At 40.1% G+C, this 19,269-nt stretch overlaps 1 protein-coding gene across 1 annotated transcript in view; it reads left to right on the plus strand.

Moving 5' to 3' along the window:
* Positions 1-408: 408 nt before the first annotated feature.
* The window catches only part of neurl1aa (neuralized E3 ubiquitin protein ligase 1Aa), a 95,854-nt gene continuing 76,993 nt past the window's right edge, over positions 409-19,269 (plus strand). Inside the window, exon 1 of the mRNA XM_022211583.2 lies at positions 409-721. Within this exon, the coding sequence (XP_022067275.1) occupies positions 640-721 (82 nt within the window). The 5' untranslated portion in view covers positions 409-639. The remainder of the gene's footprint in view (positions 722-19,269) is intronic.

Genomic DNA, 19,269 nt, shown 5'->3' on the forward strand with positions numbered 1-19,269 from the left:
ACCATCTTTGACTTCTGTTTGTTTTGTGGTTTGTTGTTGATTTACACTAGATGGCAGCTTCACACAGTTCATGCGTCTTGATGAAGCGCTCATTTTTTACATGTGTGTTTTGCACTTGTTTGAACATGATGCTCGCTCGGTGGGCTGCAGGTGGTCCAGGATCAGCTCACACTTGCAGCTGCTGGAAGGTAGCTAGGCCCCAAAACACCTGCTTTTCCCTACTTTTGTACTCTGATTTCTGTTTATTTTCAATATTATGGCAGGAATTTCACATTTTAAACCCGAATTTTGAAAGAAAACTGCAGCAAAGAAGATATTTTTGAGAAAATACAAATGTAAAACTTTTTTTTTTTAATTGATTGATTGACTTATTTTTTACTTAGTTTATAATCAAACTGGGTGATGAAGTGATGCCGGCTGTTCTGCATCCCGCTGCAGAGGATTATTCATCCGTCAAATTTCGCTGATGAAAAGCCAAAAGCTCCAGTGAGGACCAGTAAGCGCGTCTCCAAACACTTGAGCGGCAGCAGGACGCAATCTGGAGCGAAGAACGCGTTAAAGGAGTTCATCCATCTGTGGCGAGTAGCCGTCAGTCATCGGCGCATCCCAGCGGCGGTGAGCTGCTGTCAGCGTCCCGTCATGGGCAACAATGTGTCGGGTATCTCGACGCTGCAGAAGGGGCAACAGCAAGGCTTCCGCCGGTTCCGAAACTCCCACAAAGGTCAGTAACCAAACACCAATCGCACCGTGCGGAAAATGCGTAATTTGACACCAAATGATGCCGCAGTTGACGCGTCTCGAAGTGGAAGTGGAGCAGAAGTGAGCGCAGAGTTTGGGTGCACTTTGTGGCGGTGGTGTTGCTGCTGCTGGTCCAGGATCAGCGGGCCGGTGGTGCTGAAGAACAGCTCCCGGCTCAGGCTGCAGGAGGCGGCCTGCTGCTGCTGCTGTCCCGGTCCAGGAGGGTCTAACAGTCGGTGCAGGGAGGATGTGTGGAGGCTGAGCTCTCATCAAAATACAAACAAATGCTCATAAAAGCAGAATTTACGACAGGATGGAAAGTTTGTTGAACTGCAATGAACTTGTCTCACAGGTTTGTGGGGATAATATGCATTGTCCTCTCTCAAGCAAAGAAACTGAACCTAAAATAACATTGTAGCTCAATTCAGGTATTAGAATACATCAGGATGATTTGACAATATTAATAATATAACACTGGCTGGGACCTTTTAGCTAAATTTGAATCTTTAAATAGTTTATTTTGTGCCAAATTTCTACACCTTTATATTTATTATGTGGCTTTACTGCCTTGTTGATCTTCACATTTAAAATCACATTCACACAAATTTGCCAAAAGGCTCATTTTCACTGGCAGTGGCTTCGCTTGATGCTGTTCAGAAACCAAAGTTAATAATTAGAGCAAAAATATGTACAAACGTTAAATGACAATCAATTAGGAGCATATACAGTACAGATTTAAGCAAGTGCAGTTCATAAAATAGGTTCAAATAAACATATATTTAAACATACTTACAAAAATAGTGTGTCTGTATAAAGTTCTCATATTTGAGGTTTCTCGCCTGAATGAAATGTTTAGATTTCAACTTTTTATAAGTCAACAGATCAGTCAACTGGTAATTAAGAATTTCAGTCTGTTTTCAAGCAAAAATAGAGAAACTGTGCAAAATGTTCACCTTGTCCAGGTGACCCAGCCCCTCTGCTTCTACCACTGCCACTGACTCAGTGTATCACGTTAATGCACAGCTGTGAAAACTGGATTATCATTATTATTATTTTGCACATTTCGAGTTGTTTACATTACATACTGTGCTATCCTGCACGTTCTAAGGTGAATGTTGGAACATTTATGAGCAATGAACACACCGAGACCCAAAGACGAAGAATCCGCTCAGATGGGGCGCCTGAAGTTCTGGTGTGTGTATTTGGACCCAGTGTCTGGAATAAAGCTGAACTGAATTTCTCCTCAACTCACTGTTGGTTTGACGTGTAACACTTGCTGTTTATTTCACCTTCTCTGATATGTTAGTGTTTCACTGTCATGCACCAAAACACCAAGTCAAATTCCTCATGTGAAAACCAGCTTGAAATGCTCGGAGTCTGATATTATGAATCACTCCCTCTGGGTTTGTGGTGACTTGTTGCCCTCGTATGTGTAGATGAGATCTAATTCTATCTATCTGACATCGATCTCTGTATCTCGGTCATGACTGATTGGAACACAGAGCATGAGATAGACAGATAGATTGTTGCAGTACCAGCAGTAATGTAGGCTTTGTACTGGACTGTCGTGGTGAAACGTGAGCTAAACTGGAAGACAAACTCTATATTTAACAGTTGGTCTACATTCCTATGATCATCTTTGGTCAGAAGCTGGAGAGACCAAAAATGTGAGATTTAAACTGCTGAACTGAGTTTTCGCTATAAAATATCAGGATTTTGTAACTTTTTTGGACTATGTGAAGAGCTTGAATGTTTAGAGAATTTTTACTTCTTCATGGTAAAATCCTCCAGCTGTGAGGTTCAACATCTGACTAGTATAAATCCTGGATGTCTTCTTCTGGAGGTTTTCCTGACAACTCTGTAGAGACCCTGTGGAGACCCTTCCGGACTTCCGGAAGGTTAAATCTGCTCAGATAATGTTCACTGTTCATTTATTTGTCATTTGGGACCCAAAACTAAGCTCTGTAAAATATTTTGGCTAAATTTAGACATTTTATATGCTCTCAGACCAGCAAATTTTTGTAACTTCACCCTCTTAGCTGGGAAAGCTTTTTAAAGTTTCATTAGCTCTAGAAATATACACAGACCTGAAATGCGAAGACAGTAAATTATTTCCAGCAGCCTTTGGTCAACGTTTCACCAACTTCTGAGGCCTCAAACAGCAGTAGAATTTAATGTGTGGTAAATCTGATAAGTCAGATTTCCAGTTCTTCGCTACGTTGACATGTTAAAACAATGACATGGACTAATGCATGGGACCAAATAATAAAGAAGTATCTTGTCTGGGAACACTTCAGGATCTCCCAGGAGGAACTGGAAAACATTTCCCTCTAGGAGGCGGTCTGGACGATTCAGCCTGTTGCTAAGAAATGGAGGAATGGATGGATGAAAAATATTAAAATTATAATGGACTATTTGTCAGACAAAACATTTGAAGACATCACTTTGGGGCCCTCAGAAGTTGTGACTGATCTGTTGAGTTTCTGGTGAGATGAGTCCGAGTCCATATTTCTTTCTTTTTAAAAACAAACAAACAAAAAAAACCTTGCATTGCCGGGGCTGGAATCACAACTTTTTCTGCAGGATTTTCCACCACTGAATCAGATTTTTGACCACTGCTGCTACTATAAAATCTGTATTTTTAGAGTAGCCGATAGGAACAACACCACATCTACAAAAACAACTGTGACAAGGTCTTCTATCTTCGAGAACAGATCCAGGAGGAGGTGTAGAGGTCTAGTTTCATCTCAAACTACTTGAATTGCAGGATGTTGACAGGTTTTAATGGATGTGTTGACACTAAAAAATGACTGCCTACCTCCGCTTTAACAGTTGAGCTGCACACTTCACTTTGGAAACAGCAACCGACAAACACACTCAAGTTTAAGGATGTACTTTAAGGAGATTATTTAAATTTCTTTTTGGATGTCAGCTACAAAACTGACCTTGCAGTGAAACTCTTTCCAGATTTTGAAAGTCAGCACTGAAGATGATGCTCACAGCCTCCGTTTGCGAGACAACACTCTTCCTGAGTTTTCTTTAAGAGTTGTGCAGGTCAGTTAGCTTCAACTTGACCATACTGAAAAAAGATGCTGAGAAATGGATTCTTGTCACAGCTTGCAGATGTTGTTTCCGGCACCGATGTTAATTAGGATTGCTTTGTTTCATGGTTTATACACAGACGAGGAAAAATAATGAAGTGAGACAGGTGTTTGTAAGCCCAAAGCTCAAGTAAAAGTAACAAAATCCGTCAGTTTCAACAACAAAGAGTGCTTTGTGCAGCCAAACTTATTATTCCTCTAAAGCTCCATCCATGACCCTCATGTGGAACACGATCACGTAAAGTGCACAACAGCAACATGTGGACCACAGAGGTGAGTTTAAATAATCAGCACAAGTGCACAGTTTGGCCTTTCACATCGTCCCCCTACGTCTCTCTCGGCGGCTATTTTCACACCGCTTGAACACAAGAACAAGTCAATCAGACGAGGGGAGGCGAGGCGGCGCATGAGAGACCATTATTCAACCCGGTTGCCTTGACGACCACCCATAACATGTGCAACAGTTCCCATGGTGATGGTTTCCAGAGTGCGTTATCAGTGGGAGATGGCGGCCGATTGGGACGAGGAGCAGGACGACGTCACTCTGAGATGAAAGGACGGAGGAGTGTTTGTTTATCTGCTCTGTATCCTGGTTTATTAGGGTTTGGACGCAGCGCCGTGATTGGCCGGATGCAGAACAGGGATATCTGCAGGCCAAAGCTCGACACTCAATCATAGAGGAAGCCAATAACCTTCTTCCCTCCACAACTCACTCCTCAAAGTTCAGACGTATGTTGGTTTGTTGTCAGCTGGATGAACATTCTCCTCACAGCGCTGCTGCTGACAGAACCATCTTCGTCTTACATAAACCTCACAAATATATGCAAATACTTTCTGTTAGGTTTTTCACTTCACTGCAGTGCTGGTACATATTTAGGTTTCTCTTTCAATAAATACAATCTTTAGAGCCTAAGAAGGAAATGAGCTGATTAGTGAGCTGGCAGGAAAAAAAAGTTTAACAATCAAATAATTACTCAGAAGAACATCTGTCGCTTTGCTTTGTCATATATTGTAGTAGATTTTGGGTTTGTGTGTCTCTGTGGTGGTTTTATGTTTGCTTGCAGGTGTTTTGTATCTTCTTGTGTTTTGTTGTGGTGGTTTGTTTCTCTTTCTAGTAATTTCTGTGTGTTTGTAGTCTTTTTTGTGTCTCCATGGACAAAGTTTGTGTCTCATTTCAAGGTCATTTTGCTTCTCTTTATAGTAATTCTGTGTCTGTTTGCGGATGTTTTGCGTGTCCTTAGTTTTTTTTTAATCTCTTGGTAGGTGTTTTATGTCTTTATGGTCATTTTGTGTCTTTGGTCGCTGACTTTTGGTTAAACAAAACAGAACATTTCAAGATGTCGTTTTAGGGCCCTGAAGATTTTTTTTCATTAATTTTCAGTATTGGAAGTAGTTATCACTTGTTGTTTTTTAATCAATATACTAAAGAAACCTTTTATATAAGGTTTGTGTCCTGTGCTGAAGCATCATTATTCTAATTAGTTTCATTTTATTTTGTTGTTTAAGTTTTGTTTTTGCTCATTGATCTGATTAATTTTAGGCACCAAAAGTACTTGGTGAAGTTTAGGAAAAGATCATGGTTTAGCAGCAAACATTTGGCTACAAATCCATTGTCTCTAATTCTGATTTTGTGTGTTTAAACGTGGTGGCAAGGAGTCCCGACAAAACTGCAACATGTGGCGACTTGTGAGTTAAACCGGGCTCACTAGACTGCACTGAGTTCAAAAACATCATATAGTTTAGATTTTCCTGTAATACTTTTTCTCCACATTGAAACAAATGTCTGAATTTCAAATAAAATGTAGGAACATTGTTCTAGTTAATTTCAGTTTGTCTTTTACACATGAGCACCAATCGGATGTCATTAAGTGTCACATAAGTCGTTGTCATAGTACCCATTGCTAGCTAAATCCCCACAATGTAATCTACTTCCCAGGAGGAACTACTCCTCTGGTCACTAGTTTTAAACAGTGAGAGGCTCCACTTGGTGGATCAGCAGATACTACAGCTAATCTACAATAGATTTTCCGACATGGTTGCAGAGAACACAGGATTTTTCCTGCCTTTTGACGTTTGTGGAGCCTCAGTACACCATACCATCTAACACTACATTTCAGACAGTGTCCTACCAGAGCTTTAGAACAAGGGTTCTGACCACCTACGTAAGATTAAGAAACAGCTTAGATGCAGAAACGCTATTTTTTCCCCTACTGCATTGCTGAGCTGCTTGGCTGTCAAGCATGTACACTGGATTCATTTTAGTAACTTTCACGTACTTGAAGTATCAGGTTGGGACTTGGGATTTACACAAATTAAATATTAAATAACTCAGATTAGACTGGGAGCAAAAGAAAAAGGACCGTGTGTGTCTGAGGATGTAAGAGCAGAGTGGTAGTGGGATAGCTTTTAGACAAAATTAATTCTTTGGGATGCTGTGTCACATGCATGGAAACATGATGTTGACATAATGCTGAGAAATATGATGTAGGCTGTATACTTACATGTAAACAGACAAGAAAAAAACAAATAGACGTGGAGAAAGGAGATGCAGTGTGATAATATGTGTGTGTGTGAATTTGTGTGCGTCTCCCTGGAAATACAGAGCGCTCAACAAAGAGATGAAGGGAATGCAAATGCACCACCGAACAAGATGTAGAGTAATTCCTCATGAGTAAATAACAGTTTAGTTCCAGGCCATTTCCCCTTCTCCGTCTTTTTTAGACACAAAATCACCTCGCTGAAAAAGTCACGCTGGAGCGAGGTCATAAATATCTCATATCTACAAATTTACTCATCCTTGTTCAGAGTGAATGGACAAGAGTTAATTTTTTGAACATCTATCCAACCTGTCTTCCTCAAGGACAGACACACTGAGCAAACCGGCCTCTTTTAAATCTTCGTAACACCAAGAGGTCAGAGTTGTGCAGTTGCTCTTCATCCTGATCAACTCGCGGCATCAATGACAGGACAGAAAATGCATTTGTGGAAAGTGTTTTACCGGCCTCTGTGGTTTGCTTCATTGAGTTGTGACACAGCTCATTTAGACGGCGAGCGAGGAGCTAAACAGCCAGTCGGAGCTGTACATCATCGCTTTTTCATTAGCGAGATTCCACTACATGATATTACTGCAAGGGCACCACAAGGGCACGCTGATAGCTACTACTCACTCTGATACACAGTCTTGTAGGTAAACAGAAGGCTGGTTCACATAGTGACAGCAGAAGCTACTATAATCTCAAACCAAAGATAAAGTTGCTTTTTTATTGTATATAATTTCCCTCAAAAGGCTTTTTATCACTGGACTGTCAGAGCTGGAGGATGTTTTTAGATACTTTACTTAAGCCTTAAAACTACACTGTAAAAAATGCAATATATCAAGGAAAATTGCCAGCACCTACCAGCAAAATGTACAACAGATATCAAAAGAAAAAGTTCTAATTTTTCCATAAAAAGGTCCATGTCAGTGTTATTCTTTTATAACTGAGCTGTGTTCAGGTTGTCCACTCACTACCTGATCCACTCTCCATGTGACTTCTTCCTCTTACCCAACATGATACCCAAAGCTGAAGAGTTTTAAACACAGTTTGGGAGATTCAGCTAATGGCAGATGATGCTTGATATGTTTACACAACAGGGCTTCCAGGGAGTGTCACAAGTGTTGCATGAGCACAGGGAGCAGAGTATGACTGCACAGGGAGACTACCTGGATGGGGCTGATGGCCAAATTTGAATGCTTGATAGTTTTTGCTTTTAATAGGCACAGTCTCTCAACTTTTTTAATCGCTTCTGCAAAAAGCATGACAGTTTGGGTGATTTTAAAGTTTTTTTTTTTTTTTTTATAATACTAAGGAAAGGTATTCTGGCCATGCCAACCTGGAGGATAGAGAGTGTCACAATGATGAGTGGAGAAAGGAGCACCGGGAGCAAGACGGATGGCTGAGTGAGGGAGGACATCAAGCCTGTTAAGGGCACACTTGTTGTTCATAGTGATGTCATAGTGCGTAGTCCAGAGGAGTGAACAATATGAACACAGGCTGTGATGTTTTTGCACTAATGTTGCTGTTGCATTAATATGCATGCTGTATTTTATTGCTAAAGAAATTCATGGTTGAGCTGATTTTACATTCTTTCAATACTGTTGGGTAGCATATTTGTCCCAAAAAAAGCATCGTATTCAAGAAGATCATCATGTCTGTAGCGCTGCTGCCCTGTGAGACTCACATATCTCTAAAAAAAAAAGTCAGCATTTCACAGGCTCAGAAAAACAACCCTGTTTTCAGCTTTGTGGCATTTTCAAGCTAATCCAAGAGGGCTTATAAATAGTGAATAGTAGAATCTTTTCAACCCGTAAAGAACCTTTTAATCCTTTAGTTTATCACAAACATTCAAAACACCACATTTGGGAAATGTGTTTTTCTCAGGGGGAGAAGGGTATGAAAAATTGTATTCTGTAAAGTAACTAAAGCCGTCGGACAAATGTAGTGGAGCAAAAAGTACACTATATGCTTCTGAGATGTAGTAAAGTAGGAGTATAAGGCCGTATCAAATGGAAAATACTCAAGTGAAATACCTCCAGTTTGTACTTTAGTACAGTCCTTGAGAAAATGTACTTAATAACATCCCTCAGTACTCAGACTTTCAAGATTCATCAGTCTGAAATGTAAGTCTGGAAATGTGGGTGACAAACTGTTGCACGTGTTCTGTCTCCAGCCTATTTTCCCTCATGACTCATTTCCACATATAGCTCAGTTACTATAGTGACAGGGCTCAGGTGGACAAGATTTTCTGTTTTCCCCAGCATTCTAGCAGAAATATAAATTGTAGCTTGTGACGTTAGTGCACACACAGAGAGAATGAATCAAATGGCTGCATGTGACTTGTACTAATGAAAGGAACTGAGGTGAAGCAGGTGAGGTGGAAATTAATATCACAGAGAACCTGTCATGTTCATCTGACCTCTGCAGCCTGGTGAAGAAAGCTCAGAAATCATTGCACTTTTAAAGGAAACATAAGTAAAGAACATTACAGACTGGTGACAGAAAGGCTCTGCATCATCTAGCAAACATCAGCGATATTGCCAACTTTCCCCAAATCAGCCCTCTCAGACTTTCTGCTTCTACCGCAGTGTAAGATTCATCAGCTTAGACTGCAACATTAACCAAATGTTGCACCAAAACAACAACAAATGGTAGCTACTGGATGAAACTGCAGTTCAGGGTAAAAAATTAAACAATGGAGGCTTGGCATGTTAGCCTACATGAAGAATTTTATGTTGTTGATGGCAATGTTAGGGACATGGCTGCTACTGGATGAGGGCAACAAAAAGTCAGAAAAACTGATGCTAATCCTTTCACGGTAAAATACACATTAAATACACTGAAGCCAAAAAAAGTTCACAGAAGGCATCAGAGGAAAGATTACAGTCTGAAAATATGTCATGAACATGCATCAGCAGTGTTTGTGTAATGACTCACACTGCAGATTTTAAGATTTGTTCTTTGTGATCATAATCTAGGCTGATTTTGTTACTTGTTTTTTGTATCTGATTTGATTATGCATGAAATTCATTACTACTTAGCCCTGATGCACTGTCATTTCTTGTGATTTTCTGGCTGTACTTGTGTTGTGTCTGATTGTGTGTTTGCCTGATTAGTGAGTGTGTCATGATCCGTGTTTGAAAAGAAATGAAAGTCAGTTAAAAAGCTTCATATTTTCCTCTTTTGGCCTCACTTTGTGAAGTGGGCTACATAAAAGTTTAGATGTTTGTGTTAAAGAGAAGCTAGAAAAGTAGATTATAACTCTTAGTTTCTTGAGGACATCAAAATGTTTGTGTGCAAAAGGAAACTCTTAGTCATGTGAACTTGGGGCCTAATCAGAACTACGTGCATTTACTCTTTGGGGAGGGGTCATTAAATGAAATTAGGCTGTGTTTGCTTTGAAATTAGGGCACTGTAGACCATATTTCAAGTTCTGAGCAGCTGAACAGAGTCATAAGACACTAATAATATACCCGAGGAAATATTCAGGAAACATTTTCTAGACTCTCGCTGTCGATGTGACCTCTCAGTTTTCTTTTTTTTCTGATGGTTGACCTCACTTATGTAACGTGGCACCAACGGTACAGCTGCCTGCCCGCAGTGTTTTTCAACATCCTTAACACCTGCCGAAATAGGAAACAGAAATACAGAGGTGATACAAGCACAGTGTCACTCCTGGGAGGACTGGAGCTCCTCAGGCACTATAATGCTGCATTCACACTTTGTAAACAGAAAAAAAAAAGCAGCCCAGACAGTTGCCTGCGCTAGATGAGCTCATCAGGATAGACGATGTGTCATACTTATATAAGACAACGTGAAGGCGAGGAGCTATCAGAAGATTGTTATTAATGCATTTTGAATAGCTTTGGAGCGCCTCGCTGATCATGATGCATTGTTGTGCTCTTGAAAACACACCACCCTGTTCTGTTACAGCGTCATGTATCGTCAGAAATACTCAATGAAATTGATAAAATGTTGCATTTTTTTATTCCTAAAATGGTAAAACTATGACAAATGTATTCATGTTACGGCTTTAGCTTCTTGCTCCGGTGACAATATTTGTCTTCCTTGCCTTCGCAGCAGGGCACATTGTTAATCACAAGTATTGTAACTGTCACACGAGCGCACAAATGCATCTACTTCCCGTTGTAAAGATGGGAATATTGCCTGCTTGTGTGCACAGTGACAGATGCATGTTTTAATGGTGGGAGCGAGCAGCCTGCGCTGTGTACTCAGCAGATTGGAAGCGGAATAATTAAGTCTGCTTGAATCATGATCATGTGTCTTTTATAAATGTACAGTGAGTTCTGTTAAACCTTGGTGAATCATGGGAGTGTTTTTCTGATGCAGGAAACCGTATGTTAAATTTAGGGCAGTGAGTCATTCTTTACAGTCTTTAATATTATGTGTGTGTATGTGTGTGTGGGTGTGCTTGAATGGCTGCTGGGCATTGTTCATGCAAAAATCTGGATGGAGGCAACTTCACAGGGGTCAGCGGTCGTGTTTTGGATTCAGATTTTCCAAGGACACATTTTCTGCATTCTGGGCTTCAGGTGCAGCGGTGAAGTTTTGTGGGAATGAAGCCATGAAAGTTTGACTCTAGGATTGTGCTCTGAACCAAATGGAGCGGGATCATTTATGACTTTTTTCCTGCATCTTGCCAGTGAAGCTGTTTTTCAAAGTTAATAATGAACCAGAGTTGGCACTAAAAGGTTTTGTCCAGGCAACCTTCGTAAGTGGGAAGCTGCCTTTAGGTTCAACATAAAGTGGAAGCATATCTAAAAAAGTGTCCAGTATGCACATTTATTACTTTTATTTTGACAATTCTGACACCGTGTGCTGATTTAGTTTTAATCTTTTGATGCAAATGCATGAGAGTTTTAGTCAAATTATTTAAGTTTACATCAATAAGTCCAGACATTAAAACCACCTGCAGAAGGCCTGGATTCACCTGTTCAAAGAATTCAAAGAATAGTCAACAAGACCAGGGTTTAATACCCAGGTTCAGGTCATTATAGCTGATCAGGAAAACAGAATCAACAACTGGCCACCCAGATATAATAAAAAGGTATCAGCAGTACAAAGACAAAATCAAAAGAACCGCTCACAATAAATCATCCTGATCCATTTTTAGGCTTTACGTTGTGATCAGTGATTGATAGTCATCAGCCACTTCTATCTCACTGGTAAAGTTGCACATTTCTTTGAGCTACAACATCAAAACCACCAAACTAATACTGTGTAGCTCCTCCTTGTGACACAAAAACAACTCTGATTGGTTGAGGCCTGGACTCTGCAGCTCTCAAGGTGTTCTGTGGTATCAAGCACCAAGCTGGTAGCAGCAGATCCTTCAATCCTGTAAGTTGAGAGGTAGGAGAGGTTTGTAGAACATCCCACAGATGCTTGATCGGATTGAGATCTGGAGATTATGGAGGCCGAGTCAACACCTTTTGCTCTTTGCCATGTTCCTCAAACCATCTCCTGAACAGTGTTTGCAGTGTAGCAGGGAGCATTATGGGGAAACAAGCTGCCATGAAGGGGTAGATGTGGTCAGCAGGAATGGTTAGGCATCAAAGTAACATCCATACTGAATGCAGGACTCAAGGTTTCCCATCAGAGCATCATCTAGAGAAATATGTTGTCCCCGCTGGGTTAACTAAACCAGGTAAGTTAACCACTTTGATTCATCAGAGCAGGCTGTCTTCTTCAATTTCTCCATGGTCCAATTCTCAGTTTGTAGGAGTTGTGAGTGGTAGAAAGGAGTCAGCATGGACACTCTGACACAACAAGCTGAGATGTTCTGTCTGTTCTGACATACACTACCAGTCAAAGGTTTGGACACACCTTCTCATTCAATGATTTTTATTACTAATATTGAAGACATCAAAACTATGAAAGAATACATATAGAATTATGTTGTAAACGAAAAAGTAATAATCTTCAGCATTAATCTACAATATAGAAAATAATACAAATAAACCAAAACCATTGAATGAAAAGGTGTGTCCAAACTTCTGACTGATGGTGCATTTCTATCGCAACAGCATTAAGGCTTGTGCTACAGTAGGTCATCTGTGGAACAGGGGCAGCCTTCACTCTATACAAGCATGGATCAACCTTGGGGGTCCACAATCCTGTCTCCGGTTCACTGGCTGTCCATCCTTGGACCACCTCTGGTAACCACTATATACAATGAACACCCCATAGAGATGCTGTTCTGGAGAAGACCTGATCATTATCGAGCAGCTAAAGTTTGTCAAAGTCTCTCCATTTTTTTCTGGTTCCAACATATCAGCTTCAAGGACTGACTGTTCACTTCCTACCTCATACATACACCTCTTTAACAGGTGCTGTTGCACCAAAAAAAAATCTGTATTACTCATTTCTCCTGTCTGTGGTTTTAGTGTTGTGCCTGACATCATGCATAGGAGAAGGAAACACTGATGATATGGCTTGTTTTTGTTCTATGGCCTGCTGGTAGGTTAATCAGTCTCTGTTGATTGTAGTGTATATTCTATTCTTATACTGGGATCTTTGAATATTTCTGTTCTTCTTGTCTGCCTTTTTAGTTTTTAGGAGTGAAATACTGCATTTACAAGCTAGAAAGACTGAAAGTTCTATCAAATCATATGCAGATGCAGAAAGGCTGAAAACAGCCATGTTGACAATCTGCTAGTATTCTTGTGTGGCACTGATAATGGCCGAATTCTTGTTAGATCAAATCTTGTAACTCAAACAAGATTGAATGAAATAGAACATAAAGGAATTTCGTGGTGAGCCACTCTGCAGAGTTGAAGCTGTTGTGGTTGGAAAATGAACTGACTTGAGGCCAATACCTTGTCCTAATGTGACCTAAAGTAAAATGACACACAAAAAAGAGACGCCTTGTTTTTCTTTCTAACCAGACCTCCGAGCAAACAGCTTTTCTCCATGGCACCGGATCAAAAGAAGCATATCAGTCACACAAATGGTTTTGATTGCACAATGAAAAAAAGAGAAGATGTTGGAATGGGAGTTCTAAATGTGGAAGTAAATGTTGGCAGAATCACAAGTCAATCAGCATGTAAAGTGATGCTTTGTGTTTTTGCTGCATGTTGGTATTGAGAACACTGAGGAGGTGATTATTTTCAAATTAAAAAAACTTCATTTAAAATTAATTTGGCATGTTGATGCATGCAGGAAAACAGTACAATGCAATACAGAAAACGCCAGTGTAATACAGTAAAAACAACAACTGACACAATGTTTGCAGCAGCTATTTACATTGTGTGCAAATGCAATTAAGTTAGACTTCCTCTGAGCTATTTGTTAACTCCATGAGAAGAGCAAAGGAATCTGGTATTGGATCACCACATATTCACCTCAGATGGCTTTGTGTTTTTGCATGGAAACAAACATTTGGCTTGATGGAAGGTTTTAGCTAAACTTACCTAATGATATGGAGAGACTTAGCTTAACTCTTAAATGGCTTCCGTCTGTAAAAACTACAAAATCTGGAAAAAGGGCTCAGTGATTTCTGAAAGTTTTGATCAATTCATAGTGCAGTTTGGAATTTATTGAAATTATCAAAACATGACTTTTATTTCAATTGTGGCCACAATTTCTACTAGAAGTAATAATTGACAATTTGTGGGCTGGTCACTAGTAATCATAGTCTAGCTACTAATAATACTAGGCTACAAACTAGTATTCCTTAGCTAGACGCTCGTATTCCTATGATAGTCACTAGCAAGGCTAGAAAATAGTCTTACTATGCTGGTATCACTTGACTTGAAACTTGCAATTCAAGGCTAGTTGCTAACATTCCTATTCTATGAACTAGTATTGCCTAGTCACCAGTATCCTTAGGCTAAATACTGGCATTGCTAGGTCAGTTACTGTCCTAGGCTAGTTACTAGTATCCGTAGGGTAGAAACTGGCATTCATTGGCTAGTAGTCACTAGCATCCCTAGGATAGCGGCTACCATTCTGAGACTGATCATCAGTATTTCAAGGGTAGTTGCTAGTATTCCTCACACAATCTCTATTATTGCTGGGCTAGCAGCTGCAACTTAGATAAGTTCTTTGTATCCCTTGGCTGGAACTTAGCATTTATGTTTGCCAGTTTGCCACTAGCATCCCTGGGGGTAGCCACTGGCACTTCCAAGGTTTGTTATTTGTCTCTCTAAGCTAGAAACTAGCATCAATAGATTAGCAAGTACCATTCCTATGATAGTCACTTGTATATCACGGCTAGATACCAGAATTCCTACGCTTGTGACTAGCATATCTAGGCTAGCTACAACCATTCCAAGGTCAGTGGCTTGTATCACAAAGCTAGATAAGCAACAACTATTCTAATAGTAGCTCCTAATATGCCTAGGCTTGTCCACAATATTCCTGAGCTGGAAGCTAGCATTACTTGGCTAGTGTCCCTAAGCTAGATACTAGATTTCAGATGCTAATCACTAAGCATTCCTAGGCTGTGCACTAATACCCCTAGATTAGAATCTGAGGTGAGGTGCATATTGTCTTTTTCAGATAAAAATCTAAAGTAAATGGGTAAATTGATATAATGTAAGAAAGGAACCACACATCACTTAATATCAAGACATAAAAAACACTACACAACAGTTTGCATGTTGTAAGCCTTTTCCTTGTCTGTCTTACATGTATTTTTTAAAATGTTTAGCCATATGCAGGTAGACTGCAATTTTATATATCAGGCTTCACAACTGGACTTTGAATAAATGAGACAGTACAACTCTCAGTAGTCTTATTTTTGGTGAACCGCTGCACCACATCCAGCAAGCTATAAAAATGTGGTGCTTTCATGGAAGCATTTTATGTTTCACTTCACAGGATTTAAAACTTCAGAGGCAAGGGGCTGTGTTGTTGTTGTTGTTGTTGTTTTCAAAGGTAGGCATGAAAGTAAGACCCAAGTTGTAATAAACTGCCGTTATCCTTTAATGTCGCTCTATTCATGTAATGATTACATATTTGGATGGCTGAGGTGGCTGTTCCCCAACTTTTTCTCTCCTTATGGAGTTACTGAGTACACACAGTGGGCTGTTTGGTCCTATATCACAGAAGGATGCCATTAAAACACATCTGTCATTGTGCATAAAAGCAGGTAATGTTCCCATCTTTATGGAGGGAAGTCAACACATTTTTGTGCTTGAACAACAGTTACAAGGCGTATGACTATAAAAGTAATTGTATCCTGGTTGGAGTGCAGGTGAGAAAATCCCCAGAATGGCACCAAAAGCTATAAATCAACTATAAATAACTCAAATGAATACATCTTTAGTGTTATTGGTGTGTGAATGGTGCGATGGAAGCACTCTAGTCCACTGATGGCAGCATTACAAATAAGTACTCATATGAGATGTGAATACATTCCAGTCGAATCTGAAGTCGACTAGACGTTGCCTCTCATCCCCTCTAAAAGCATGAGCTACCACTCAAACACACAGAGATAGTTTTATAGACGCTCACAAGAGGGATCTCCCTGCAGTTGGCTGCTCTGCAGAGCTGCTGTAGTGTATCTGATGGGATAATCTGCACGTTGTGCTACGGCCCATGTGAGGAAGGGATTACATATTTATTCAGGGAGTTTTCATCCAGCCTTTGCCATCTGTCACCAGCAGTGCGGCCATGGGACATTAACAAGAGCTTTATAGTGGATTGATAGGATGAGAGTGGGTGTGACAGAGATTGTGCATGAGCGAGAGAAATGGGGAAGTGAAGAATGGGACAGTAAGTCTGCTTGAGAAATATCCCAGAATCCAGCTGTAAACTGTTAAAGCATAAAACCACCTCCACTTTCACAAGCGCCAAAAATCCCCCCTGACATCTGCTGTGGAGTTAAAAATAGTTACATGAAAAAGTTAGGTGAGGTCCAGCAGCAGTGTTACGACTTTTCCCATGCTCTGTGATGGGAAAGGGAGGTCTCTTCCGAGATCCTCTTTTTAGTCCCAGGGTGATTAAGAGCCAACTCAGCACTGAAGTCATAATCCACGTCCCTGTCGTGGACATTACAGCTGCTGCTTGATGGGTACCCTGGTTCACTTGGATGCCCTGCCAACCTGCAGGAGAGGTCGGAAGTACAGAACAAGTGAAATCATATATGGCAGCAGAAGGAAGGCTTTCAGTCATTGGAAATATAACCCAAAATAAAATCAATCTATTTAAATTATTGCCTTCTTTTGTTACCTTTTGATAGGCTGGTTTTCACCGATACTTACATGGTCCACCATTCTGTGTCCCATTCAGATTTTAAAAGACAAGCCCCAATCCAATCCAAGTCCAAATCCAATGCCATTTTCCTGGATATTACACACTTTAAATACATTACAGTTCTAAAAATCTGTTCAGTAAACACACTGAAGTAGGACACAGTAGTGTTAGAGTATAGGGTGTACTGTGAATCCACATGTTCCAAACGACAGAGAAAACCTGTTTTCTCTACATGAATGTTAGAAAATATATTGTAGATTACCTGTAGCCTTTTACTGTTTAATACTATAGACCAGAGGAGGCGTCACTCAGACGGCAGACGGCAGTTCATAGAGCATTGTGTGAGTTTAGCTAGCAACAAGCACCATGACAAAGTCTTCTGTGACAGTTAATGACATCCAGCATGAGCTCACATATTAAAATAAAAGCTTATGGTGATGGTAAAGCTGTGCAGCTAATGTAACAAAGCCAATTTATCTGGTGAATTGGCAAGCAGAGAGCATTGTGGCACTGTTGCTTATCCAGCAACAGGCACCATGAGAAAGATGTCTGTGATACTTAATGACCCCTGGCCATATGTCTAAGACAAACTCGGATAGAGTAGGTCAGTATTTCTATATCCCAGCAGCACGTGTTTCAGATCTGTCTTTGACTCCTGCAAAGTCAGCACATAACAAAAGCTGACTGTGTAAAATTTGCTGTAATTGCCATTCAGTTATTGATTGGTAATGCTGCCAGTTGTTGATTTTACAAAAAAATCCTGTAAGAACTGCATTCCTAGCATCCTGCTGCAACCTGTGCTCTCCTTTTACAACACTTGTATAAGAGCAGATCTAAACAATCAGATGATCTGAGCTTGTTTGTGCCTATAACAATTAGTCAAAAGATGCCTTCATCATCCCCCACACATCTCTAAATTTTAACCATGCACATGGATTGGCAATGAGTAATATTCTTACAAAGGACTGAAAGCAGACAATGACTCAGTGGATTTTTTGCAGGTTTGGGACAGCACAACAAGCTCTAAGCACAGTCTTAAGGCCAAAACAGGCTGGTTCATTGACCTGTTGTAGCTGTCTGCTGCCACTTGGGGGCTTGTCAAAAATAAGTGGAACAACTGAAAAGCTGCTTTTGTTGTGCTGTCGGCAGTCCTTCTGATTTTGCTTCTGCCTTGGAACAGGCAGAAGTCGTAGTGCAGTGAAAGCGAGTCCTGTTGTCTCAGCAGCCACATACAGTGCTTATAAACACATTGTTTATCGTGCAGAACCAATGCTTTCAATCGCAAAGCATTCGCCTTTCCATAGTCTCTGCACTGGCTGAATTCTCAAGATCCTTCACTCTGCAGACAGACACCAATGTAGAACCATGAATCTCCCTTCATAAGTTTGGTATTGTAAACATATAAGTGACCATTTGTATATGTACTCATCCAGCAGACTCACATCTATTTGGCCTGTTGTTTCTAGCAACTTGGCAATTAAAACTCCAATTTTCTGTCTTTTTTTCTGTGTTGGTCTCCATCAGCTCCTCAGGGAAATATCTGGCTCTTCAGTTCTATGCTCCAATACGTTTGAAAGGCAGCTGCTTACTCGCTGTCTGTCTGCCACTTTATGTCATGTACAGGAGTTTGTGCACTGAAAACAACTGCATTTGAGAGCAAAACTTTGAAAATTAGTGAGTCTGAATGAAACACAAGTGGCAAGTATATTAAAACAATGAATGGAAATATGTTCAAATGCTCTGTTAGAAAGGTAGACGATGTGGAAAGTCAGGTAATATTTTTTGGACAGTAACGGACACCTTTGACATTACACCCTGTCATTTTATCCATTGTTTATACATGTGTCAGCCACAATAATAAAACCACTGATTGGCGATGTGGATATTGATTATCCTGTTAGTAGGTGGGATATATTTAAGGCAACAGATCAACAGTCAATTCTTGAAATTGATGCTGGAAGCAGGAAAAACGTACAGCGTAAAAATCTGAGCAACTTTGACAAACTATCAGAATTACTTCTGTGAAAATATCATGATAAAGGTCAAAGTATGACTCTTTCATGAGAAGTTTGAAGCTTCTCCTCCTTTTTAGAGTTGCAAGGGCTCTGTTAAAACATAACTGAAAACACAGTTTAATGGTAAAATCACGTCATTTTGTGGAAACTTGGTTGCCTGGAGTTGGATTGAGGAACATGACCAAGAGTTGAAGGGGTTGACTTAGCCTCTGAATCTGGAGTCTTGGATTTATCTGATTCTTGCTTGATTTGGTACAGCTAATTTGATTTTGGCTTGTAGTTTTGTGGTTGCTAATCATCTATGATGACCTGATTTATCAAACCTGATTCTCGTGTTTTTTTTTTGTTTTTTTTTGCTGTTTAGCTTCTGGAACGGAGGGTTCAATTCAGGGCCTGTGTCACAATATTACCAAGTATCATACATATATACCAAGGACAGATTTTAGTCTTTCAGCTGACTTTTGTGGTTAGTTTAATTGCAAATCGTGCAACACTCCGTTTATTGATTTCATTTCCTTCTTTTCAACACAGAACATTTTTACGTCCACACAAACAGTCAATATTTTTCACATGCTTCACACCCACAGACACATTTGTCTGAAGTGTTTCCTCTTTTTATACTCCTTAGCATATTCTCCTACCACTACAAAGCCTTCATCA

This window comes from Acanthochromis polyacanthus, chromosome 3 (genome assembly GCF_021347895.1).
Source record: "Acanthochromis polyacanthus isolate Apoly-LR-REF ecotype Palm Island chromosome 3, KAUST_Apoly_ChrSc, whole genome shotgun sequence".
Classification (NCBI taxonomy): Eukaryota; Metazoa; Chordata; class Actinopteri; family Pomacentridae; genus Acanthochromis; species Acanthochromis polyacanthus.